Source organism: Oncorhynchus mykiss, chromosome 25 (assembly GCF_013265735.2).
Source record: "Oncorhynchus mykiss isolate Arlee chromosome 25, USDA_OmykA_1.1, whole genome shotgun sequence".
NCBI lineage: Eukaryota > Metazoa > Chordata > Actinopteri > Salmoniformes > Salmonidae > Oncorhynchus > Oncorhynchus mykiss.
The window spans coordinates 44649402-44676157 of NC_048589.1; the positions used below are offsets into that span (position 1 = coordinate 44649402).

General features: G+C 46.4%; 3 protein-coding genes across 3 annotated transcripts in view; all 3 read left to right on the plus strand.

Annotated features, from left to right (window-relative positions):
• The window catches only part of ezra (ezrin a), a 34118-nt gene extending 14906 nt beyond the window's left edge, over positions 1 to 19212 (plus strand). Inside the window, exons 6-14 of the mRNA XM_036963118.1 lie at positions 4779 to 4862; positions 5138 to 5284; positions 5911 to 6007; positions 6561 to 6724; positions 9258 to 9388; positions 13936 to 14096; positions 16935 to 17027; positions 17816 to 18064; positions 18987 to 19212. Coding sequence (XP_036819013.1) covers positions 4779 to 4862; positions 5138 to 5284; positions 5911 to 6007; positions 6561 to 6724; positions 9258 to 9388; positions 13936 to 14096; positions 16935 to 17027; positions 17816 to 18064; positions 18987 to 19151 — 1291 coding nt within the window. The 3' untranslated portion in view covers positions 19152 to 19212. The remainder of the gene's footprint in view (positions 1 to 4778; positions 4863 to 5137; positions 5285 to 5910; positions 6008 to 6560; positions 6725 to 9257; positions 9389 to 13935; positions 14097 to 16934; positions 17028 to 17815; positions 18065 to 18986) is intronic.
• The window catches only part of LOC110505940 (probable N-acetyltransferase camello), a 669337-nt gene that overhangs the window by 416273 nt on the left and 226308 nt on the right, over positions 1 to 26756 (plus strand). The window lies entirely within an intron of this gene.
• kcnk3b (potassium channel, subfamily K, member 3b) lies at positions 22748 to 26226 on the plus strand. Its single transcript, XM_036963127.1, has 2 exons — positions 22748 to 23096; positions 25200 to 26226. The coding sequence occupies exons 1-2, from the start codon at positions 22814 to 22816 to the stop codon at positions 26129 to 26131; spliced, it is 1215 nt and encodes a 404-aa protein (XP_036819022.1). The 5' UTR covers positions 22748 to 22813; the 3' UTR covers positions 26132 to 26226.

Below are 26756 nucleotides of genomic sequence, written 5' to 3' on the forward strand. Positions count from 1 at the left end.
ATTCAACAAGCACAGCACTTACACACATGACTGATGATTGGCTGAGAGAAATTGATGATACAATGATTGTGGGGGCTGTTTTGTTAGACTTCAGTGCCGCTTTTGACATTATTGAGATCACAGTCTGCTGCTGGAAAAACGTATGTGTTATGGCTTTACACCCCCTGCTATATTGTGGATAAAGAGTTACTTGTCTAACAGAACACAGTGAGTGTTCTTTAATGGAAGCCTCTCCAACGTAATCCAGGTAGAATCAGGAATTCCCCAGGGCAGCTGTTTAGGCCCCTTGCTTTTTTCAATCTTTACTAACGACATGCCACTGGCTTTGAGGAAAGATAGTGTGCCTATGTATATGGATGTCTCAACACTACACACGTCAGCTACTACAGCGACTGAAATGACTGCAACACTTAACAAAGAGCTGCAGTTAGTTTCAGAATAGGTGGCAAGGAATAAGTTAGTCCTAAATATTTAAAAAGCTAAAAGCGTTGTATTTGGGATAAATCATTCACTAAATCCTTAACCTCAACTAAATATTGTAATAAATCATGTGGAAATTGAGCAAGTTGAGGTGACTAAACTGCTTGGAGTAACCCTGGACTGTAACCCTGAACTGCCATGGTCAAAACATATTGATACAACAGTAGCTAAGATGGGGAGAAGTCTGTCCATAATAAAGCGCTGCTCTACCTTCTTAACAACACTATCAACAAGGCAGGTCTTACAGGTCCTAGTTTCTACCTTCTTAACAGCACTAGAAACAAGGCAGATCCTACAGGCCCTAGTTTCTACCTCCTTAACAGCACTATCAACAAGGCAGGTCCTACAGGCCCTAGTTTCTACCTTCTTAACAGCACTATCAACAAGGCAGGTCCTACAGGCCCTAGTTTCTACCTTCTTAACAACACTATCAACAAGGCAGGTCCTACAGGCCCTAGTTTCTACCTTCTTAACAGCACTATCAACAAGGTAGGTCCTACAGGCCCTAGTTTCTACCTTCTTAACAACACTATCAACAAGGCAGGTCCTACAGGCCCTAGTTTCTACCTTCTTAACAACACTATCAACAAGGCAGGTCCTACAGACCCTAGTTTTGTCGCACCTTGACTATTGTTCAGTCGTGTGGTCAGGTGCCACAAAGAGGGACTTGGGAAAATTGCAGTTGGCTCAGAACAGGGCAGCACGGCTGGCCCTTAAAAGTACACAGAGAGCTAACATTAATGACATGTCATTCTCTCATGGCTCAAAGTGGAAGAAAGGTTGACTTCATCACTACTTGTTTTTGTAAGAGGTATTGACCGAGCTGTCTGTTTAAAATACTTGCACACAGCTTGGACACCCATGAAGAGTAGCTGCTGCCTTGGCAGGAACTAATAGGGATCCATAATAAACCCCAGGAAGAGTAGCTGCTGCCTTGGCAGGAACTAATGGGGATCCATAATAAACCCCAGGAAGAGTAGCTGCTGCCTTGACAGGAACTAATGGGGATCCATAATAAACCCCAGGAAGAGTAGCTGCTGCCTTGACAGGAACTAATGGGGATCCATAATAAACCCCAGGAAGAGTAGCTGCTGCCTTGACAGGAACTAATGGGGATCCATAATAAATCCCAGGAAGAGTAGCTGCTGCCTTGGCAGGAACTAATGGGGATCCATAATAAACCCCAGGAAGAGTAGCTGCTGCCTTGGCAGGAACTAATGGGGATCCATAATAAACCCCAGGAAGAGTAGCTGCTGCCTTGGCAGGAACTAATGGGGATCCATAATAAATGCACATACAGTGCATTCAGAAAGTATTCAGACCCCTTGACGATATTTTTTTTCCTCATCAATCTACACACAATTCCCCATAATGACAAAGCAAAACTGTTTTTTACACATTTTTACAATTTTATTCTAAATAAAAAACTGTAATTTACATAAGTATTCAGACTCTTTACTCAGTACTTTGTTGAAGCACCTTTGGCAGACATTACAGCCTCGAGTCATCTTGGGTATGATGCTACAAGCTTGGCACACCTATATTAGGGTAGTTTCTCCCATCCTCTCAAGCTCTGTCAGGTTGGATGGGGAGCGTTGCTGTACAGCTATTTACAGGTCTCTCCAGTGATGTTCAACTGGGTTCAAGTCCGGGCTCTGGCTGGGCCACTCAAGGACATTCAGAGTCCCGAGTCCTGAAGCCACTCCTGCGTTGTCTTGGCTGTGTGCTTAGTGTCGTTGTCCTGTTGGAAGGTGACCCTTCACCCCCAGTCTGAGGTCCTGAGCACTCTGGAGCAGGTTTTCATCAAGGATCTCTCTGTACTTTGCTCAGGTCATCTTTCCCTCAATCCTGACTCTCTCCCAGTCCCTGCCGCTGAAAAAAATCCCCACAGCATGATGCTGCCACCACCATGCTTCACCGTAGGGATGGTGCCAGGTGTCCTCCAGACATGATGCTGCCATCACCATGCTTCCCCATAGGGATGGTGCCAGGTGTCCTCCAGACATGATGCTGCCACCACCATGCTTCACCGTAGGGATGGTGCCAGGTTTCCTCCAGATGTGATGCTTGCCATTCAAGGCAAAGAGTTCAATCTTGGTTTCATCAGATCAGAGAATCTTGTTTCTCAAGGTCTGAGAGTCCTTTAGGAGCCTTTTGGTAAACTACCAGCGGGCTGTAATGTGCCTTTTACTGAGAAGTGGCTTCTGTCTGGCCACTCTACCATAAAGGCCTGATTGGTGGGGTACTGTAGAGATGATTGTTCTTCTGGAAGGTTCTGCCATTTCCACAGAGGAACTCTGGAGCTCTGTCAGAGTGACCATCAGGTTTGTGGTCACCTCCCTGACCAAGGCCCTTCTCCTCCGATTTTTCAGTATGGCCGGGCGGCCAGCTCTAGGAAGAGTCTTGGTGGTTCCAAACGTCTTCCATTTAAGAATGATGGAGGCCATTGTGTTCTTGGGAACCTTCAATGCTGCAGAAATGTTTTGGTACCCTTCCCCAGGTCTGTGCCTCGACATAATCCTGTCTCGGATCTCTACAGACAATTTCTTCCACCTCATGGCTTGTTTTTTGCTCTGACATACACTGTCAGCTGTGGGGCCTTCTATAGAAAGGTGCCTTTCCAAATCATGTCCAATCAATTGAAGTTACCAAAGTTGGCCTCCAATCAAGTAGCAACATTTTAAAGATGATCAATGGAAACAGGATACACCTGAGCTCAATTTCGAGTCTCATAGCGAAGTGTCTGAATACTTACGAAAATAAGGCATTTCTGGGGGGGTTTCTAATAAATGTCCCTACATTTCTAAAAGCCTGTTTTCACTTTGTAATTATGGGGTATTGTGATGTCGTTATGGGGTAGTGTGATGTCGTTATGGGGAAGTGTGATGTCAATATGGGGTAGTGTGATGTCGTTATGGGGTAGTGTGATGTCGTTATGGGGTAGTGTGATGTCGTTATGGGGTAGTGTGATGTCGTTATGGGGTATTGTGATGTCATTATGGGGTATTGTGATGTCGTTATGGGGTAGTGTGATGTCGTTATGGGGTTATTGTGATGTCGTTATGGGGTATTGTGATGTCGTTATGGGGTATTGTGATGTCGTTATGGGGTATTGTGATGTCGTTATGGGGTATTGTGATGTCGTTATGGGGTAGTGTGATGTCGTTATGGGGTAGTGTGATGTCGTTATGGGGTAGTGTGATGTCGTTATGGGGTAGTGTGATGTCGTTATGGGGTAGTGTGATGTCGTTATGGGGTATTGTGATGTCATTATGGGGTATTGTGATGTCGTTATGGGGTAGTGTGATGTCGTTATGGGGTTATTGTGATGTCATTATGGGGTTATTGTGATGTCATTATGGGGTATTGTGATGTCATTATGGGGTTATTGTGATGTCATTATGGGGTTATTGTGATGTCATTATGGGGTAGTGTGATGTCGTTATGGGGTATTGTGATGTCGTTATGGGGTAGTGTGATGTCGTTATGGGGTAGTGTGATGTCGTTATGGGGTAGTGTGATGTCGTTATGGGGTAGTGTGATGTCGTTATGGGGTAGTGTGATGTCGTTATGGGGTAGTGTGATGTCGTTATGGGGTAGTGTGATGTCGTTATGGGGTAGTGTGATGTCGTTATGGGGTAGTGTGATGTCGTTATGGGGTAGTGTGATGTCGTTATGGGGTAGTGTGATGTCGTTATGGGGTAGTGTGATGTCGTTATGGGGTAGTGTGATGTCGTTATGGGGTAGTGTGATGTCGTTATGGGGTAGTGTGATGTCGTTATGGGGTAGTGTGATGTCGTTATGGGGTAGTGTGATGTCGTTATGGGGTAGTGTGATGTCGTTATGGGGTAGTGTGATGTCGTTATGGGGTAGTGTGATGTCGTTATGGGGTAGTGTGATGTCGTTATGGGGTAGTGTGATGTCGTTATGGGGTAGTGTGATGTCGTTATGGGGTAGTGTGATGTCGTTATGGGGTAGTGTGATGTCGTTATGGGGTATTGTGATGTCGTTATGGGGTAGTGTGATGTCGTTATGGGGTAGTGTGATGTCGTTATGGGGTATTGTGATGTCGTTATGGGGTAGTGTGTAGATTGATGAGGATCTTTTTTTATTCGTTTAAAAAAATGGAAAAGTCAGAGTCTGAATAGTTTCCGAAGGCAGTGTGTGTGTGTGTGTTAGTGTGTCTTTCAGAGGTGATAAACAGAAGACACATTTCCTGACTGAAAAGAAAATGGACTAATAAAGTCTTCTTCTCCTTCTTCTTCTTCTTCTTCTCCTTCTTCTTCTTCTTCTCTCAGAGTGCTGGATCAACACAAGCTGTCTAAAGAACAGTGGGAGCAGCGGATCCAGACCTGGCACGAGGAACACAGAGCTATGCTCAAGTAAGTGTGAACGCTAATTACAGTTAGGATTCAGACCTATTCCACCAATTACAGTTAGGATTCAGACCTTTCTCCACCAATTACAGTTAGGATTTAGACCTTTCTCCACCAATTACAGTTAGGATTCAGACCTTTCTCCACCAATTACAGTTAGGATTCAGACCTTTCTCCACCAATTACAGTTAGGATTCAGACCTTTCTCCACCAATTACAGTTAGGATTCAGACCTTTCTCCACCAATTACAGTTAGGATTCCATTGATGCTTTGTGAACAGGGAGGATGCTATGCTGGAGTATCTAAAGATCGCCCAGGACTTGGAGATGTATGGAGTCAACTTCTTTGACATCAAGAACAGGAAGGGGACAGAGCTGTGGCTGGGGGTAGATGCCCTGGGACTCAACATCTACGAGAAGGACGACAGGTAAACATCTACCTCTACAGCTACTATTACTTTACCTCTACCTCTACTTATACTCTACCTCTACTCTACTCCACTCTACCTCTACTCTACCTCTACCTCTACTCCACTCTACCTCTACCTCTACCTCTACTCCACTTCTACCTCTACTCCACTCTACCTCTATCTCTACCTCTACTCTACCTCTACGCCTGCTAACTGTACTCTACTTATACTCTACTCTACTCTACCTCTACCTCTACTCCACTCTACTCTACCTCTACTCTACTCTACCTCTACTCCACTCTACCTCTACTCCACTCTACCTCTACTCCACTCTACCTCTACTCTACTCTACCTCTACTCCACTCTACTCCACTCTACTCCACTCTACCTCTACTCCACTCTACCTCTACTCCTCGCTTGCTAACTGTAATCTACTTCTCCTCTCAGTCCCTAGCCTACTGTCAGCTAACATCAAACATGACCGGCAGGTTGTGGATGTTATGGGGAGGTCGTTACCCTAGTTATCCTGAGTCCTCTAAACAGTATTGATTACATCATGATATTAGTAGTACGTAAAGGAGTCACAACGCTTTGTTTGCACTTGTTTTTAACTGCTGAATGTTGACGTGACTTCTCTCTTCCAGACTGACTCCAAAGATCGGGTTTCCCTGGAGTGAAATTAGGAACATTTCATTCAGTGATAAAAAGTTCATCATCAAGCCCATCGATAAGAAAGCTCCCGTGAGTCCTCTATTATTCCGTTAATGTCAGTCAAGTTACTGCTGTAAGCCTCAGGTCTTGTTCAGTACATCACTTCAGAGACCGAGAGAGTGTAAACAAGTGTCTGTGTGTGTGAGAGAGAGCGATTGAGATTGAGAGAGTGATTGAGATTGAGAGAGCGATTGAGATTGAGAGCGATTGAGACTGAGAGAGCGCGAGAGAGCGATTGAGATTGAGAGAGCGATTGAGATTGAGAGAGCGCGAGAGAACGATTGAGATTGAGAGAGCGATTGAGATTGAGAGAGCGCGAGAGAACGATTGAGATTGAGAGCGATTGAGATTGAGAGCGCAAGAGAGCGATTGAGATTGAGAGAGCGATTGAGATTGAGAGCGATTGAGATTGAGAGAGCGTGAGAAAGCGATTGAGATTGAAAGAGCGATTGAGATTGAAAGAGCTTGAGATTGAGCGCGAGAAAGCGATTGAGATTGAGAGCTATTGAGATTGAGAGCTATTGAGATTGAGAGTGATTGAGAATGAGAGAGCGGTTTAATAAAACCCAACATATATTCTCAGGATTTTGTGTTCTACGCCCCTCGGCTGGGCATGAATAAGCGTATCCTGGCTCTGTGCATGGGGAACCATGAGCTATACATGAAACGCAGGAAGCCGGACACCATCGAGGTACAGCAGATGAAGACTAAGGCCAGGGAGGAGAAGCACCAGAAACAGATGGAAAGGTAAGAGACAGGACCACACCTTCACCTGTACACAGGACTACACCTTCACCTGTACACAGGACCACACCTTCACCTGTACACAGGACCACACCTTCACCTGTACACTGGACCACACCTTCACCTGTACACTGGACCACACCTTCACCTGTACACAGGACCACACCTTCACCTGTACACAGGACTACACCTTCACCTGTACACAGGACCACACCTTCACCTGTACACTGGACCACACCTTCACCTGTACACAGGACCACACCTTCACCTGTACACAGGACCACACCTTCACCTGTACACAGGACCACACCTTCACCTGTACACAGGACCACACCTTCACCTGTACACAGGACCACACCTTCACCTGTACACAGGACCACACCTTCACCTGTACACAGGACCACACCTTCACCTGTACACAGGACCACACCTTCACCTGTACACAGGACCACACCTTCACCTGTACACAGGACCACACCTTCACCTGTACACAGGACTACACCTTCACCTGTACACAGGACCACACCTTCACCTGTACACAGGACCACACCTTCACCTGTACACAGGACCACACCTTCACCTGTACACAGGACCACACCTTCACCTGTACACAGGACCACACCTTCACCTGTACACAGGACCACACCTTCACCTGTACACAGGACCACACCTTCACCTGTACGCCTATGTAGATATTCCATAAAAAATCTGCCGTTTCCAGCTACAACAGTCATTTACAACATTAACAATGTCTACACTGTATTTCTGATCAATATGATATTATTTTAATGGACAAAAAATGTCCTCTTCTTTGAAAAACAAGGACATTTCTAGGTGACCCCAAACTTTTGAACAGTAGTGTATGTCAATAAGGTATCTGCTGTTTTTTTTCATACATTTGAAAAAAAATCTAAAAACCTGTTTTCGCATTGTCATTATAGGGTATTGTGATGTCATTATAGGGTAGTGTGATGTCATTATAGGGTATTGTGATGTCATTATAGGGTATTGTGATGTCATTATAGGGTATTGTGATGTCATTATACGGTATTGTGATGTCATTATAGGGTATTGTGATGTCATTATGGGGTATTGTGATGTCATTATGGGGTATTGTGATGTCATTATGGGGTATTGTGATGTCATTATGGGGTATTGTGATGTCATTATGGGGTATTGTGATGTCATTATGGGGTATTGTGATGTCATTATGGGGTATTGTGATGTCATTATGGGGTATTGTGATGTCAATATGGGGTATTGTGATGTCAATATGGGGTAGTGTGATGTCATTATGGGGTATTGTGATGTCATTATGGGGTATTGTGATGTCATTATGGGGTATTGTGATGTCATTATGGGGTATTGTGATGTCATTATGGGGTATTGTGATGTCATTATGGGGTATTGTGATGTCATTATGGGGTATTGTGATGTCATTATGGGGTATTGTGATGTCATTATGGGGTATTGTGATGTCATTATGGGGTATTGTGATGTCATTATGGGGTATTGTGATGTCATTATGGGGTATTGTGAGGTCATTATGGGGTATTGTGTGCAGATTCACGAGGAAAACATTATTTCATCAATTTAAGAATAAGGCTGTAATGTAACAAAATGTGGGAAAAGTGAAGAAGGGGTCTGAATTCTTTCCAAAGGCTCTGTAGGTCACTATTATTTGACGTAGAGATAGCATTTACTACCTCATGGACCCTGTGGAATACACAGCTCCGTCTATGAGTGGTTGTATTTCTACAGCTCCATCACTCAGCTTTATAGCAAACCGTTATGTAACAGCTTTATATGAAAGCTTTACAGCTAACAAGCATTAAAGTGTTAGGAGTTTATTATCCAACGTTGCGTGGCGTAATGTGGCGTTCACTGTATAATTGTGTTTATGATGCTTGTGAACTGCTGGCTGTGCTGTGTGTCTTCGGTCTCTCACAAGTTACAATCCCTTCTCCTGTACCTGTACCCCACCTTTACCCTGCTGTACCCTACCTTTACCCTCCACCTTCACCCTACTGTACCCCACCTTCACCCTACTGTACCTCACCTTCACCCTCCTGTACCTCACCTTCACCCTCCTGTACCTCACCTTCACCCTCCTGTACCTCACCTTCACCCTCCTGTACCTCACCTTCACCCTCCTGTACCCCACCTTTACTCTCCACCTTCACCCTGCTGTACCCCACCTTCACCCTGCTGTACCCCACCTTCACCCTGCTGTACCCCACCTTCACCCTCCTGTACCTCATCTTCACCTTCCACCTTCACCCTCCTGTACCTCAGCTTCACCCTTCTGCACCCCCACCTTCACCCTACTGTACCCACCTTCACCCTACTGTACCTCATCTTTACCCTCCTGTACCTCATCTTCACCCTTCTGCACCCCCACCTTCACCCTCCTGTACCCCGCTTTCACCTTATCTGTGAACTGCTGTCTGTACTGTGTGGCTTCCGTGTCTCAGGAGTCGAACCAGGCAAAGATACACCAATATAAAAAGTCACAATCACCTACTCCTGTTTTCAGGGCCCAGCTAGAGAATGAGAAGAAGAAACGGGAGGCTATGGAGAAAGAGAAGGATCAGATGGAGAGAGAGAAGCAGGACTTGATGCTGAGGCTGTACCAGTTTGAGGAGACAACCAAGAAGGCAGAGAGAGGTAAGGACATGTAATATGGGTAAGGAAGGTAGGGTGCACCACAGATTTCCAGACAGACTTCCATCCTTCATAATCTAAACATTCATAGGAAAGCAGGGTATGTCAGAGACTCCCTTCCTTCATAATCTAATCATTCATAGGAAGGCAGGGTGTGTCAGAGACTCCCTTCCTTCATAATCTAATCATTCATAGGAAGGCAGGGTGTGTCAGAGACTCCCTTCCTTCATAATCTAATCATTCATAGGAAGGCAGGGTGTGCCAGAGACTCCCTTCCTTCATTGTCTAATCATTCATAGACTTTATTGTCTGTAGAGATACTGCCATCAAATGTTGACTTGCTTCCCTTCAGACTTGGGTTGCGTCCCAGTAGTATCTCCTTTCTCCTGAAGTGTACACTCGTTCACTACTTCCCAATCATATAAAATCATTGGATTGGTGGAGGCATAGACCGGTGGGAGTTTCCGCCATATTTCTTAGCCAAATATCAAATCAGAGGGGAAGGGAACACTTTGGGATAAATTAGAGACAACAGCCTTGCTCTTTATCAGGGTGAGTGAAGTTGAAACTCTTGTATTAACTAGTCAGATCTTTGGTTACAGAGGAATAATCAAGATAACCTTTTAACTAGCAGCATAGCTTGCCTTATTGCCCTACACTTCCCCTGGGTAAAGTGAACACATACATATTATTCACTATATAATCTCAGTGGGAATTGAACCTACAACCTTGGTGTTGCTAGTGTCACTCTTTTACCAACTGAGCCATACAAGACCACCTCTACCCCACCTTCACCTTCCTGTACCCCACCTTCACCTTCCTGTACCCCACCTTCACCTTCCTGTACCCCACCTTCACCCTCCTGTACCCCACCTACACCCTCCTGTACCCCACCTTCACCTTCCTGTACCCCACCTTCACCTTCCTGTACCCCACCTTCACCCTCCTGTACCCCACCTTCACCCTCCTGTACCCCACCTATATCCTCCTGTACCCCACCTTCACCCTCCTGTACCCCACCTTCACCCTCCTGTAACCCACCTTCACCTTCCTGTAACCCACCTTCACCTTCCTGTACCCCACCTTCACCCTCCTGTACCCCACCTTCACCCTCCTGTACCCCACCTACATCCTCCTGTACCCCACCTTCACCTTCCTGTACCCCACCTTCACCCTCCTGTAACCCACCTTCACCTTCCTGTACCCCACCTTCACCTTCCTGTACCCCACCTTCACCCTCCTGTACCCCACCTTCACCCTCCTGTAACCCACCTTCACCTTCCTGTACCCCACCTTCACCTTCCTGTACCCCACCTTCACCCTGCTGTACCCACCTTCACCCTCCTGTACCCACCTTCACCCTCCTGTACCCCACCTTCACCCTCCTGTACCCCACCTTCACCCTGCTGTACCCCACTTTCACCCTCCTCTACCCCGCCTTCACCCTCCTCTACCCCACCTTCACCCTCCTCTACCCCGCCTTCACCCTCCTCTACCCGCCTTCACCCTCCTCTACCCCACCTTCACCCTCCTCTACCCCACCTTCACCCTCCTGTACCCCACCTTCACCCTCCTGTACCCCACCTTCACCCTCCTGTACCCCACCTTCACCCTCCTGTACCCCACCTTCACCCTGCTGTACCCCACTTTCACCCTCCTCTACCCCACCTTCACCCTCGTGTACCCCACTTTCACTCTCCTCTACCCCACCTTCACCTTTCACATTTAATCCTAATAAAAAATCCCTGTATTCGGTTAGGAACACCACTTTATTTTAAGTGAAATGTCAGAATAATAGTATAGAGAATTATTTATTTCAGATTTTTCATCACATTCCCAGTGTGTCAGAAGTTTACATAGTAATTGAGTCTATCTTGTAGCATTGCCTTGAAATTGTTTAACTTGGGTAAAACATTTTGGGTAGCCTTCCACAAGCTTCCCACAATAAGTTGGGTGAATTTTGGCCCATTCCTCCTGACAGAGCTGGTGTAACTGAGTCAGGTTTGTAGGCCTCCTTGCTCACACACGCTTTTTCAGTTCTGCCGCCAGATTTTCTATAGGACTGAGGTCAGGGCTTTGTGATGGCCACTCCAATACCTTGACTTTGTTGTCCTTAAGCCATTTTGCCACAACTTTGGAAGTATGCTTGGGGTCATTGTCCATTTGGAAGACCCATTTGCGACCAAGCTTTAACTTCCTGACTGATGTGTTGAGATGTTGCTTCAATATATCCACATAATTTTCTTCCCTCATGATGCCATCTATTTTGTGAATTGCACCAGTCCCTCCTGCAGCAAAGCACCCCCACAACATGATGCTGCCACCCCCGTGCTTCACGGTTGGGATGGTGTTCTTCAGCTTGCAAGCCTCCCCCTTTTTCCTCCTAACATAATGATGGTCATTATGGCCAAACAGTTCTATTTTTGTTCAGACCAGAGGACATTTCTCCAAAAATTACAATCTTTGTCCCCGTGTGCAGTTGCAAACCGTAGTTTGTCTTTGTTATGGCGGTTTTGGAGCAGTGGCTTCTTCCTTGCTGACCGGCCTTTCAGGTTATGTCGATATAGGACTCGTTTTACTGTGGATATAGATACTTTTGTACCCGTTTCCTCCAGCATCTTCACAAGGTCCTTTGCTGTTGTTCTGGGATTGATTTGCTCTTTTCACACCAAAGTACGTTCATCTATAGGAGAGAGAACGCGTCTCCTTCCTGAGCGGTATGACGGCTGCGTGGTCCCATGGTGTTTATACTTGCGTACTATTGTTTGTACAGATAAACGTGGTACCTTCAGGCGTTTGGAAATTGCTCCCAAGGATGAACCAGACTTGTGGAGGTCTACAATGTTTTTTCTGAGGTCTCGGCTGATTTCTTTTGATTTTCACATGTTGTCAAGCAAATAGGCACTGGGTTTGAAGGTAGGCCTTGAAATACATCCACAGGTACACCTCCAATTACTCAAATGATGTCAATTAGCCTATCAGAAGCTTCTAAAGCCATGACATCATTTTCTGGAATTTTCCAAGCTGTTTAAAGGCACAGTCAACTTAGTGTATGTAAACTTCAGAATCACTGGAATTGTGATACAGAGATTATTTCACTTATAATTCAGTCTGTAAGTTGTTGTAAAAATGACTTGTGTCATGCACAAAGTAGATGTCCTAACCGACTTGTCAAAACTATAGTTTGTTAACAAGAAATTTGTGAAGTGGTTGAAAAACGAGTTTTAATGACTCCAACCAAAATATATGCAAACTTCCGGCTTCAACTGTACAATGAACATAAATATAAATACAATATGTAAAGTGTTTGTCCCGCATTTCATGAGCTGAAATAAAAAATCCCTGAAATGTTCCAAAATGTTCACAAAAAAATCTTATTTCTCTCCAATGTTATTTACATTTGTTTACAACCCTGTTAGTGAGTATTTCTCCTTTGCCAAGATAATCCATCCACCTGACAGATGTGACATATCAAAAAAGCTGATTTAATAGCATGATCCACAGGTGCACCTTGTGCTGGGTACAATAAAAGGCCACTCTAAAATATGCAGTTTTGTCACACAACACAATGCCACAGATCTCTCAAGTTTTGAAGTGCAATTGGCATGCTGACTGCAGGAATGTCCACCAGAGCTGTTGCCCAAAAAAATTATGTTAATTTCTATACCTTAAGCCGCCTCTAATGTAATTTTAGAGAATTTGGCATTATGTCCAAATGGCCTCACAACGGCAGACCATGAGTATGGCGTCATGTATGGCATCGTGTGGGCGAGCGGTTCGCTGATGTCAATGCTGTGAACAGAGTGCCCCATGATGGTGCTGGGGTTATGGTATGGGCAGGCATAAACTGTGGACAACGAACACAATTGCATTTTATCGATGGCAATTTGAATGCACAGAGATACCGTGACAAGATCCTGAGGCCCATTGTCGTGCCATTCATCCACCACCATCACTTCATGTTTCAGCATGATAATGCACAGCCCCATGTCGCAAGACTCTGTAGACAATTCCTGGAAGCTGAAAATGTCCCAGTTCTTCCATGGCCTGCATACTCACCAGACACGTCACCCATTGATCATGTTTGGGATGCTCTGGATCGACCTGTATGACAGCGTGTTCCAGTTCCCGCCAACATCCAGCAACTTCACACAGCCATTGAAGAGGAGTGGGACAGCATTCCACAGGCCACAATCAACAGCCTGATCAACTCTATGCGAAGGAGATGTGTATCTGGTGTGACCACCATTTGCATGAGGCAAATGGTGGTCACACCAGATACTGACTGGTTTTCTGATCCACACCCCTACTTTTTTTTTAAAGGTATCTGTGACCAACAGATGCACATCTGTATTCCTGTCATGTCAAATAAATAGATTAGGGTCTAATTGATTTATTTGAATTAACTGATTTCATTATATTCTTTATAACTGTAACTCATTAAAATCTTTGAAATTGTTGCATGTTGCGTTTATATTTTTGTTCAGTATATATGAATATATATATATGTGTATATGTATTTTAATATAACGTCTGTCTGTCTGTAACAGAACTGCAGGAGCAGCTGGAGAGAGCTATCCGTCTGGAAGAGGAGAGGAGGAGGGTGGAGCAGGATGCAGCCAGGCTGGAGGCTGAGAGACAGGCTGCTCTCCTGGCCAAAGACGAGCTGGCCAGGCAGGCCGTGATTCAGCTAGAGAGTCAGGAACAGCTGGTGAGTACACTGGGATGAGTCAGGAACAGCTGGGGAGGACACTGGGATGAGTCAGGAACAGCTGGTGAGGACACTGGGGTGAGTTAGGAACAGCTGGTGAGAACACTGGGATGAGTCAGGAACAGCTGGGGAGGACACAGGGATGAGTTAAGAACAGCTGGTGAGGACACTGGGATGAGTCAGGAACAGCTGGTGAGGACACTGGGATGAGTCAGGAACAGCTGGTGAGGACACTGGGATGAGTCAGGAACAGCTGGTGAGGACACTGGGATGAGTCAGGAACAGCTGGTGAGGACACTGGGATGAGTCAGGAACAGCTGGTGAGGACACTGGGATGAGTCAGGAACAGCTGGTGAGGACACTGAGATGAGTCAGGAACAGCTGTTGAGGACACTGGGATGAGTCAGGAACAGCTGTTGAGGACACTGGGATGAGTCAGGAACAGTTGGTGAGGACACTGAGGTGATTCAGGAACAGCTGGTGAGGACACTGGGATGAGTTAGGAACAGCTGGTGAGGACACTGGGATGAGTTAGGAACAGCTGGTGAGGACACTGGGGTGAGTTAGGAACAGCTGGTGAGGACACTGGGATGAGTCAGGAACAGCTGGTGAGGACACTGGGATGAGTCAGGAACAGCTGGTGAGGACACTGGGATGAGTCAGGAACAGCTGGTGAGGACACTGGGATGAGTCAGGAACAGCTGGTGAGGACACTGGGATGAGTCAGGAACAGCTGGTGAGGACACTGGGATGAGTCAGGAACAGCTGGTGAGGACACTGAGATGAGTCAGGAACAGCTGGTGAGGACACTGGGGTGAGTTACGAACAGCTGGTGAGGACACAGGGATGAGTTAGGAACAGCTGGTGAGGACACTGGGGTGAGTTAGGAACAGCTGGTGAGGACACTGAGATGAGTCAGGAACAGCTGGTGAGGACACTGGGGTGAGTTACGAACAGCTGGTGAGGACACAGGGATGAGTTAGGAACAGCTGGTGAGGACACTGGGGTGAGTTAGGAACAGCTGGTGAGGACACTGGGGTGAGTCAGGAACAGCTCGTGAGGACACTGGGATGAGTTAGGAACAGCTGTTGAGGACACTGGGATGAGTTAGGAACAGCTGGTGAGGACACTGGGGTGAGTTAGGAACAGCTGGTGAGGACACTGGGATGAGTCAGGAACAGCTGGTGAGGACACTGGGATGAGTCAGGAACAGCTGGTGAGGACACTGGGATCAGTCAAGAGGACTTCTGTATAAATGCTTGATGTTCTGGTCTTTATGTAAAATTAGGGCTGGGAGTCGATTCCCAAAGTAACTGATTCCCGGTTCCTTGAGAATACACAAACATCAATGACATCACCCTGCCCCGATCCACCTGTTCTCAGCCTTCTTCTTCCTCTTCTTCTTCTTCGACTCTCTAGGCTGCAGAATGGATTTTATAATGACGTATGTTTTTTCCCCCAACACCACTTTCCATCAATGTGTATAGCAGACCCTCATGCCAGATTGAGCTTTTTTGAAATCAACAAAGCATGAGAAGACTTTGCCTTTGTTTTTGTTTTTTTGTTTGTCAGTTAGGGTGTGCAGGGTGAATACATGGTCTGTTGTACGGTAATTTGGCAAAAAGCCAATTTGACATTTGCTCAGTACATTGTTTTCACTGAGGAAATGTACGAGTATGCTGTTAATGATAATGCAGAGGACTTTCCCAAGGTTACTGTTGACGCATATCCCACGGTAGTTATTGGGGTTAGGGTTAGGGATTGGGGTGATCAGTCCTTGGTTCCAAATATTTTGGAAGATGCCAGCTAAGGATGATAAAGAGTTTAAGAATAGCCAAATGGAATTTGTGGTCCGTATATTTCATAATTTAATTGAGGATACCATCAACACCACAGGCCTTTTTGGGTTGGAGGGTTTGTATTTTGTCCTGTAGCTCATTCAAGGTAATTGGAGAATCCAGTGGGTTCTGGTAGTCTTTAATAGTTCATTCTAAGAGTTGTATTTGATCATGTATATGTTTTTGCTGTTTGTTCTTTGTTATAGAGCCAATCAGATTGGAGAAGTGGTTTACCCATACATCTCCATTTTGGATAGACAACTCTTTATGGTGTTGTTCATTTAGTGTTTTCCAATTTTCCCAGAAGTTGTTAGAGTCTATGGATTATTCAATGACATTGAGCGGATTTCTGACGTGCTGTTCCTTCTTTTTCCGTAGTGTATTTCTGTATTGTTTCAGTGATTCACCATAGCAAAGGCGTAGGTTTTCTGGGTCTCTATGTTTTTGGTTGGACAGGTTTCTACATTTTTGTCTTAGATTTTTGCATTCTTCATCAAACCATTTGTCATTGTTGTTAAGGTGGCGCAATACACTGCTAAGATCTGACACCTTTTCTCTCTCTCTCTCTCTCTGTCTCTCTCTCTGTCTCTCTCTCTCGCTCTCTCTCTCTCTACCTCTCTCTCTCTCTACCTCTCTCTCTCTCTATCTATCTCTCTCTCTACCTCTGTCTCTCTCTCTACCTCTCTCTCTCCCTACCTCTGTCTCTCTCTCTACCTCTGTCTCTCTCTCTCTCTCTCTACCTTTCTCTCTCTACCTCTCTCTCTCTACCTCTCTCTCTCTCTCTCTCTCTACCTCTCTCTCTCTCTCTCTCTCTCTCTCTCTACCTCTCTCTCTCTCTCTCTCTCTCTCTCTCTCTCTCTCTCTCTCTCTCTCTCTCTCTCTACCTCTCTCTCTCTCTCTCTCTACCTCTCTCTCTCTCTCTCTCTCTTTACCTCTCTAGGCTGCAGAGCTGGCAGAGTACACTGCTAAGATCTGACACCTTTTCTCTCTCTCTCTCTAGGCTGCAGAGCTGGCAGAGTACACTGCTAAGATCGCCCTGCTGGAGGAGGCCAAGAGGTTCCAGGAGGAAGAGGCTGAAACATGGCAGAGCAGGGTGAGTCTCCTTCCCTTGGGCACCATCAGCATGTCCTCATACACTTCAACTCTGAGGGATCAACTGAACGTGAAAGCTAAACCATAGCGATCCTAGCCAGCCACTGTTAATGCAAAAAAAGGGCTTTATGAGTCAATTTGATTGAATTATTGATAGATTTGAACATTTACCACCTTCACAAGTGCAGTCTTAGTGCTATGATGGGGTCTAAAACCAGACTGAAGCATTTCGTATACATTGTTTGTCTTCAGGAAGGCAGTGAGTTGCTGCGCAACAGCCTTTTCCAACATTTTTGAGAGGAATGAAAGATTCGATATAGGCCGATTAGTTTTTTATATTTTCTGGGTCAAGATTAGGCTTTTTCAAGAGAGGCTTTATTACTGCCACTTTTAGTGAGTTTGGTACACATCTGGTGGATAGAGAGCCGATTTATTATGTCCAACATAGGAGGGCCAAGCACAGGAAGCAGCTCTTTCAGTAGTTTAGTTGGAATAGGGTCCAGTATGCAGCTTGAAGGTTTAGAGGCCATGATTATTTTCATCATTGTGTCAAGAGATATAGTACTAAACCCTTTTCCATCTCTCTCTCTCTCTCTCTCTCTGTCTCTGTCTCTGTCTCTGTCTCTGTCTCTGTCTCTCTCTCTCTCTCTCTCTCTCTCTCTCTCTCTCTCTCTCTCTCTCTCTCTGTCTCTCTGTCTCTCTGTCTCTCTGTCTCTCTGTCTCTGTCTCTGTCTCTGTCTCTGTCTCTGTCTGTCTCTCTCTCTCTCTCTCTCTCTCTTCCCCCCCCAGGCTAGGGAGGTACAGGAGGATCTTCTGAAGACTAAGGAGGAGCTTCACCTGGTAATGGCCGCCCCCGCTGCCATCCCAGCCCCTCCCTCACCTGACAGCAGCGACAGCAGCCACAGTGACCAGGAGGAAAGCGAGGAGAACAGCACGTACAGCGCTGAGCTGCAGCAGCAGGACATCAACGACCACCGGGAGGAGGAGGAGCGTGTTACCGAGGCCGAGAAGAACAAACGCATTCAGGCACAACTAATGGTGAGTCTCAGTCCATCTGGGGCCCTGTGGTCTCTGGGGCGCTGTGGTCTCTGGTGGGCTGTGGTCTCTGGTGGGCTGTGGTCTCTGGGGCCCTGTGGGCTGTGGTCTCTTGTGGGCTGTGGCCTCTGGGGCCCTGTGGGCTGTGGTCTCTGGTAGGCTGTGGTCTCTGGTAGGCTGTGGTCTCTGGGGCCCTGTGGTCTCTAGGGCCCTGTGGTCTCTGGTGGGCTGTGGTCTCTGGGGGGCTGTGGTCTCTGGGGCCCTGTGGGCTGTGGTCTCTGGTAGGCTGTGGTCTCTGGGGCCCTGTGGTCTCTAGGGCCCTGTGGTCTCTAGGGCCCTGTGGTCTCTGGTGGGCTGTGGTCTCTGGTAGGCTGTGGTCTCTGGGGCCCTGTGGTCTCTAGGGCCCTGTGGTCTCTGGTGGGCTGTGGTCTCTGGTAGGCTGTGGTCTCTGGGGCCCTGTGGTCTCTGGGGCCCTGTGGGTTGTGGTCTCTAGGGCCCTATGGGAAATAGCCTTCTACTTAGGATGCATCCAATGCTTTTAAAGTAACTGCTCAGTGTTTCCAGAGTTCTGTGAAATATGACCTAATTACTTACGAGTAAAAGCAGCTTTTTACATGTTGGAATGGTGTGGGCATATACCGGTCATTAAAAATATTCATGCAGGTAGACCGCTGATTGGCCAGCTCATCCTCCTCAGGGAGATGACATCATGTTCTATGAGGAAATGTCAAGCATTATTAAAATTATCTGTTTGAGGTGGGGGGGGGGGGGGGGGGGGGGTTAATGTGTTTTTCTCCAATTTATGCTTTGTACAAAACATACAAATATAGAACAAGTCAACAACATTATTTGTGTACGAGTTAAGAGACTATGAACTTTTAAAAGTGAGATTTTTTTACTGGGCGTTTACCCTTTCTGTCTGCAGTCCCTGAGTGCTGACCTGGCCGAGACCAGAGACGACACCATGAAGACCCAGAACGACCTGCTCCACACGGAGAACGTCCGCGCTGGCCGAGACAAGTACAAGACCCTGCGGCAAATCCGTATGGGTAACACCAAACAGAGAGTTGACGAGTTTGAATCCTTGTAGACCACAGAGAGAGAGAGAGAGGGGGAGAGAGAGAGAGAGAGAGAGAGAGAGGGGGAGAGAGAGAGAGAGAGAGGGAGAGAGAGACAGACAGAGAGGGGGGGGGGGGGGGGGAGAGAGAGAGAGAGAGAGAGAGGGAGAGAGAGGGAGAGAGAGGGAGAGAGAGGGAGAGAGAGGGAGAGAGAGGGAGAGAGAGAGCGAGAGAGAGAGGGAGAGAGAGTGAGAGAGGGGGGGGAGAGAGAGAGGGAGGGATGGAGTAAGTGAGAGACAGAGATGGAAAGAGAGAGGGAGAGAGATACTGAGATGGAGAGAGAGAAGGAGAGAGAGAGAGACTGAGATGGAGAGAGAGAGGGAGAGAGATACTGAGATGGAGAGAGAGAAGGAGAGAGAGAGAGAGACTGAGATGGAGAGAGAATGGTCCTGGAGAAAACTTTAAACAAGAAACCGTACCTTGTTAGTCCATAGGAAGCTTTGGTAGAAGTAATACCGCTCTCAGAGATAGCGTTGCCCTTTTTAAAAAAATAAAAAATAACTGATCATGAAACAAAGTAGTAACTATTTTTTTTTTTTTTTTTTTTTTTTTTTTTATCCAAACAAATTCTTAAAGAGAAAATGAATGATTCCTCATTTTAATGACGTGTCGTTTTGTCTCTTCAATAGATATAGCTAGGAGGGGAAAGAGAGCAAGTTGTTTTCGATGATCATTATTTCCAAATGATTCACTGATACACCATATACTGTCAACATGCATTGGTGTGTGTGTATGTGGTTAAAATGAACCATACATTGCTATATTTAAAAAAAAAAAACTATGGTAGCTTCTTCAGTAATCAGTGTCTTCACAAGACCCTGACTCTATCTATACATACCAAAATAAGAATGATTGAATGCACGTTATAAATATATTGATTACCAATCGTATGTGATTACACAATGACTTAAGTAAAGAAATGACTCAGTAGGTTGTATTGATCAGAAGAGGGTGCTGAGTGTCACTCCTTCCTTTGATATAGGATGTATCCCAGATCCCTGTCCCCTTTATAGTGCCCTACATTCACTAGGGGCCCACCCTATCCCCTTTATAGTGCCCTACATTCACCAGGGGCCCACCCTATCCCCTTTATAGTGCCCTACATTCACCAGGGGCCCACCCTATCCCCTTTATAGTGCCCTACATTCACCAGGGGCCCACCCTATCCCCTTTATAGTGCACTACATTCACCAGGGGCCCACCCTATCCCCTTTGTAGTGCCCTACATTCACCAGGGCCCACCCTGTCCCCTTTATAGTGCCCTACATTCACCAGGGCCCACCCTATCCCCTTTATAGTGCCCTACATTCACCAGGGCCCACCCTATCCCCTTTATAGTGCCCTACATTCACCAGGGCCCACCCTATCCCCTTTATAGTGCACTCCTTTCACCAGCGCCCACCCTATTCCCTTTATAGTGCACTCCATTCACCAGGGCCCACCCTATCCCCTTTATAGTGCCCTACATTCACCAGGGCCCACCCTATCCCCTTTATAGTGGCCTACATTCACCGGAACCCGATCACTAATAAGGGGATATGGGACGGTAGATTGATTTATTTAATTTTGGCCATTAAACAACAACAGCATTTTGCCTGGGTTGCAGCTGTATATTGAAGAGAACCAATTGACTATAAAGATTGTACTGATGATTATTTGAGATATCGTATGCCTGTCATGTGCTCGGGAGACGACCATTATCTTGGCCTCACACTGTTCAATTAAAAAACATCAATCAAGTTTGTTTGATTTCTTCATGTTTTGTTATTGAGGTAGAGCCTATTAATGAACTGGACAACCTGTTTGTTATTGAGGTAGAGCCTATTAATGAACTAAACAACCTGTTTGTTATTGAGGTAGAGCCTATTAATGAACTGGACAACCTGTTTGTTATTGAGGTAGAGCCTATTAATGAACTGGACAACCTGTTTGTTATTGAGGTAGAGCCTATTAATGAACTAAACAACCTGTTTGTTATTGAGGTAGAGCCTATTAATGAACTGGACAATATGTTTGTTATTGAGAGTTGCAAAGAAAAAGCCATATCTCAGACTGGCCAATAAAAAGAAAAGATTAAGATGGCAAAAGAACACAGACACTGGACAGAGGAGCTCTGCCTAGAAGGCCAGCATCCCGGAGTCGCCTCTTCACTGTTGACGTTGAGACTGGTGTTTTGCGGGGTACTAATTAATGAAGCTGCCATTTCTGATCAATTTGATGCTATTTTAAATGGACCAAAAAATGTGCTTTTCTTTAAAAAACAAGGACATTTTTCTAAGTGACCCCAAACTTTTCATAATGCTTGCAATTGTGCATCCCACAAACATGTATAACAACGGTAGGATACTGACCATGTTGTAGCCTATTTGCTGTGTGTGTTATTAACTACCATGTCATATTAAATCGGCTAGGGAGACATTGTAAAGTGTGACTACAAAAAACAATGGCCCAGATTATAGAGAAAATGTTCCTGGTTCAATTAGAAAACAGATTAGAGAGAATATTTCTGGTCCCGTTCAGATGAAAGACAGAGCGCTGTTGAGTTCATCTTATAGCTGCTGTCCACATTGAGGCATACATCCACATCCGCTCTGGACCAGAGCTAGATCCATATGCTCCTAGTAACACCCTGAACCAGAGCTACAACCATATGCTCCTAGTAACACCCTGAACCAGAGCTACAACCATATGCTCCTAGTAACACCCTGGACCAGAGCTAGACCCACATGCTCCTAGTAACACCCTGGACCAGAGCTAGATCCATATGCTCCTAGTAACACCCTGAACCAGAGCTACATAGATATGCTCCTAGTAACACCCTGGAACAGAGCTAGATCCATATGCTCCTAGTAACACCCTGGACCAGAGCTAGATCCATATGCTCCTAGTAACACCCTGAACCAGAGCTACATAGATATGCTCTTAGTAACACCCTGGACCAGAGCTAGACCCACATGCTCCTAGTAACACCCTGAACCAGAGCTACGTCCATATGCTCCTAGTAACACCCTGGACCAGAGCTAGATCCATATGCTCCTAGTAACACCCTGAACCAGAGCTACATAGATATGCTCCTAGTAACACCCTGGAACAGAGCTAGATCCATATGCTCCTAGTAACACCCTGGACCAGAGCTACATCCATATGCTCCTAGTAACACCCTGGACCAGAGCTACATAGAGATGCTCCTAGTAACACCCTGGACCAGAGCTAGACCCACATGATCCTAGTAACACCCTGGACCAGAGCTACATAGATATGAGCTTAGTAACACCCTGGACCAGAGCTACGTCCATATGCTCCTAGTAACACCCTGGACCAGAGCTAGATCCATATGCTCCTAGTAACACCCTGAACCAGAGCTACATAGATATGCTCCTAGTAACACCCTGGAACAGAGCTAGATCCATATGCTCCTGACAAGATGACCAAATAGGGAAAGACATCCCACCGAGCCGTGGGGATGCTGCTGAAAGAACAGACGTCCCACTCCGCCGTGGGAGTGGTGCCCTGAAAAGGATCGTGAAGGTTTTCTATAACCACAGAGTCCGTTAAGGAGGAAGTTAAAAACCTGGTAGATGTTTAACAAGACGAGAGCAAGTCTGTCTCCAAGGGAACTAACTCTCCAATCGTGATGAAGAAACAGAACGTGCGTACCCTCGTTCTCATCATGAGCATCTTTACCTACCTGCTGGTCGGGGCAGCCGTCTTCGACACTCTGGAGTCGAAACAAGAGAGAAGCCAAAAGAGAAAGCTGGACGAGAGGAAGTGGGAGTTAATACAGAAATACAACTTGACCAAAGTGAACTTTGACGAGCTCGAAGTCGTGATGCTGCAACTGAAACCGCACAAAGCCGGGGTGCAGTGGAAATTCGCCGGATCTTTTTACTTCGCTATCACTGTGATAACTACAATAGGTAAGCTATGCTAACGTCTCCTCAGAGGGTTTCTATCACTGTGATAACTACAATAGGTAAGCTATGCTAACGTCTCCTCAGGTGTTTCTATCACTGTGATAACTACAATATGTTAGCGTAGCTAACGTCTCCTCAGAGGGTTTCTATCACTGTGATAACTACAATAGGTAAGCTATGCTAACGTCTCCTCAGGGGGTTCTATCACTGTGATAACTACAATAGGTAAGCTATGCTAACGTCTCCTCAGAGGGTTCTATCACTGTGATAACTACAATAGGTAAGCTATGCTAACGTCTCCTCAGAGGGTTCTATCACTGTGATAACTACAATAGGTAAGCTAAGCTAACGTCTCCTCAGAGGGTTCTATCACTGTGATAACTACAATAGGTAAGCTAAGCTAACGTCTCCTCAGGGGGTTCTATCACTGATAACTACAATAGGTAAGCTATGCTAACGTCTCCTCAGAGGGTTCTATCACTGTGATAACTACAATAGGTAAGCTATGCTAACGTCTCCTCAGAGGGTTTCTATCACTGTGATAACTACAATATGTAAGCTATGCTAACGTCTCCTCAGGGGGTTCTATCACTGTGATAACTACAATAGGTAAGCTATGCTAACGTCTCCTCAGAGGGTTCTATCACTGTGATAACTACAATAGGTAAGCTATGCTAACGTCTCCTCAGAGGGTTCTATCACTGTGATAACTACAATAGGTAAGCTAAGCTAACGTCTCCTCAGAGGGTTCTATCACTGTGATAACTACAATAGGTAAGCTAAGCTAACGTGTCCTCAGGAGTTTCTATCACTGTGATAACTACAATATGTAAGCTACGCTAACGTCTCCTCAGAGGGTTCTATCACTGTGATAACTACAATAGGTAAGCTACGCTAACGTCTCCTCAGGGGGTTCTATCACTGATAACTACAATAGGTAAGCTATGCTAACGTCTCCTCAGAGGGTTTCTATCACTGTGATAACTACAATATGTAAGCTACGCTAACGTCTCCTCAGGGGGTTCTATCACTGTGATAACTACAATAGGTAAGCTATGCTAACGTCTCCTCAGAGGGTTTCTATCACTGTGATAACTACAATATGTACGCTATGCTAACGTCTCCTCAGAGGGTTCTATCACTGTGATAACTACAATAGGTAAGCTATGCTAACGTCTCCTCAGAGGGTTCTATCACTGTGATAACTACAATAGGTAAGCTAAGCTAACGTCTCCTCAGAGGGTTCTATCACTGTGATAACTACAATAGGTAAGCTAAGCTAACGTGTCCTCAGGAGTTTCTATCACTGTGATAACTACAATATGTAAGCTACGCTAACGTCTCCTCAGAGGGTTCTATCACTGTGATAACTACAATAGGTAAGCTACGCTAACGTCTCCTCAGGGGGTTCTATCACTGATAACTACAATAGGTAAGCTATGCTAACGTCTCCTCAGAGGGTTTCTATCACTGTGATAACTACAATATGTACGCTACGCTAACGTCTCCTCAGAGGGTTTCTATCACTGTGATAACTACAATATGTACGCTATGCTAAGGTAGAGCCGCTTATTTCTACCACACACATTTGGAGATTAGTGTGTGTGCAGAATTCTTCATGCGGGCAGCAGTACCCTCATTCTGATTATAAATAGTGGTGGAACACAACAAGGCACAGTGGTAGTGGCTTACAGTTGGTCAGCGTCATAAATGGCACCCTATTCCCTATATAGTACACTACTACCAGAGCCGGGTCAACAGTAGTGTACTATATAGGGAATAGGGCCCTGGTCAACAGTAGTGTACTATATAGGGAATAGGACCCTGGTCAACAGTAGTGTACTATATATGGAATATGGCCCCGGTCAACAGTAGTGCACTATTTATAATCAGAATGAGGACATTGATCTCTCCTCTACCTCTTCCTCTCCTCTCCTCTCCTCTCCTCTCCTCTCCTCTCCTCTCCTCTCCTCTCCTCTCCTCTCTTCTCCTCTCCTCTCCTCTCCTCTCCTCTCCTCTCCTCTCTCCTCTTCTTCTCCTCCCCTCCCCTCCCCTCCTCTCTCCTTCTCTCCTCTCCTCTCCTCTCCTCTCCTTCTCCTCTCCCAGGGTACGGCCATGCTGCACCCAGCACGGACTCAGGGAAGGTGTTCTGCATGTTCTACGCCCTCCTGGGGATCCCCCTGACCCTTGTCATGTTCCAGAGCATGGGAGAACGCATCAACACACTGGTCCGCTTCCTTTTCCATCGGGTCAAGCAGTGTCTGGGCCTGCACCACACCGAGGTGTCCATGGCCAACATGGTGACCGTCGGCTTCTTCTCCTGCATGTCAACGCTGTGTGTCGGGGCGGCAGCCTTCTCCCACTACGAGGGCTGGAGCTTCTTCCACGCCTACTACTACTGCTTCATCACCCTGACCACCATCGGCTTCGGGGACTACGTGGCGCTGCAGAAGGACCACGCCTTGCAGAACGACCCGCGCTACGTGGCCTTCTGCTTCGTATACATCTTGACGGGACTCACCGTGATCGGCGCCTTCCTCAACCTGGTTGTGTTGAGGTTCCTGATGATGAACACAGAGGACGAACGGCGCGACGCCGAGCAGAAAGCCCTCCTCTCCACGAGGGGTGAGAAGAACGCCGACGGCGGTCTGTCTGCTGTTTCTGTCTCGGCCTCCACTTCCTCCTCCACTCCCCTAGCCACTACTACCGGCGGCACCAAGCGAGGCCCGAAGGATGTGTACAACGAGGTGCTGGGCTTCCAGACAGTGTGTTCGTGTCTGTGGTACCGCAGCAGGGAGAATCTGCAGGGCCAGGGATCCATCCCAATGATTATAAACCGGGACCTGGGCTTCTCTGACCAATACGTAGAGAACTGTACCATGCTCTCCCCTCAATGGGACATGATGTCCTCTCACTACTGTGAGCCAGGTGATACAGGGTGTGTATGCAGCCCTAACCAGTGCATCAGTTCCATAGCCTCTGGCTTAAACTTCCTCACCCCATTCAGGGCCTTCGCCAAGAGACGCAGCTCGGTCTAGATCAGACCAATTTCAAATCTGGGACATCAAAACCAGTTCCACTGCCGATTTGAATTCTTCCCCTCTAATCAGGGAATCATTTAGACCTGGGACACCAGGTGGGTGATTCCCCTCTAATCAGGGAATCATTTAGACCTGGGACACCAGGTGGGTGATTCCCCTCTAATCAGGGAATCATTTAGACCTGGGACACCAGGTGGTCGATTCCCCTCTAATCAGGGAATCATTTAGACCTGGGACACCAGGTGGGTGATTCCCCTCTAATCAGGGAATCATTTAGACCTGGGACACCAGGTGGGTGATTCCCCTCTAATCAGGGAATCATTTAGACCTGGGACACCAGGTGGGTGATTCCCCTCTAATCAGGGAATCATTTAGACCTTGGACACCAGGTGGGTGATTCCCCTCTAATCAGGGAATAATTTAGACCTGGGACACCAGGTGGGTGATTCCCCTCTAATCAGGGAATCATTTAGACCTGGGACACCAGGTGGGTGATTCCCCTCTAATCAGGGAATCATTTAGACCTGGGACACCAGGTGGGTGATTCCCCTCTAATCAGGGAATCATTTAGACCTGGGACACCAGGTGGGTGATTCCCCTCTAATCAGGGAATCATTTAGAC

What these genes read in the sequence shown, in the direction of transcription:
- kcnk3b (XM_036963127.1), top strand. Translation starts at nt 22,814, where the DNA reads ATGAAGAAACAGAACGTGCGTACCCTCGTTCTCATCATGAGCATCTTT. An exon ending in CACTGTGATAACTACAATAG is followed by an intron (nt 23,097 to 25,199) that starts GTAAGCTATGCT and finishes CTCCTCTCCCAG; the next exon opens with GGTACGGCCATGCTGCACCC.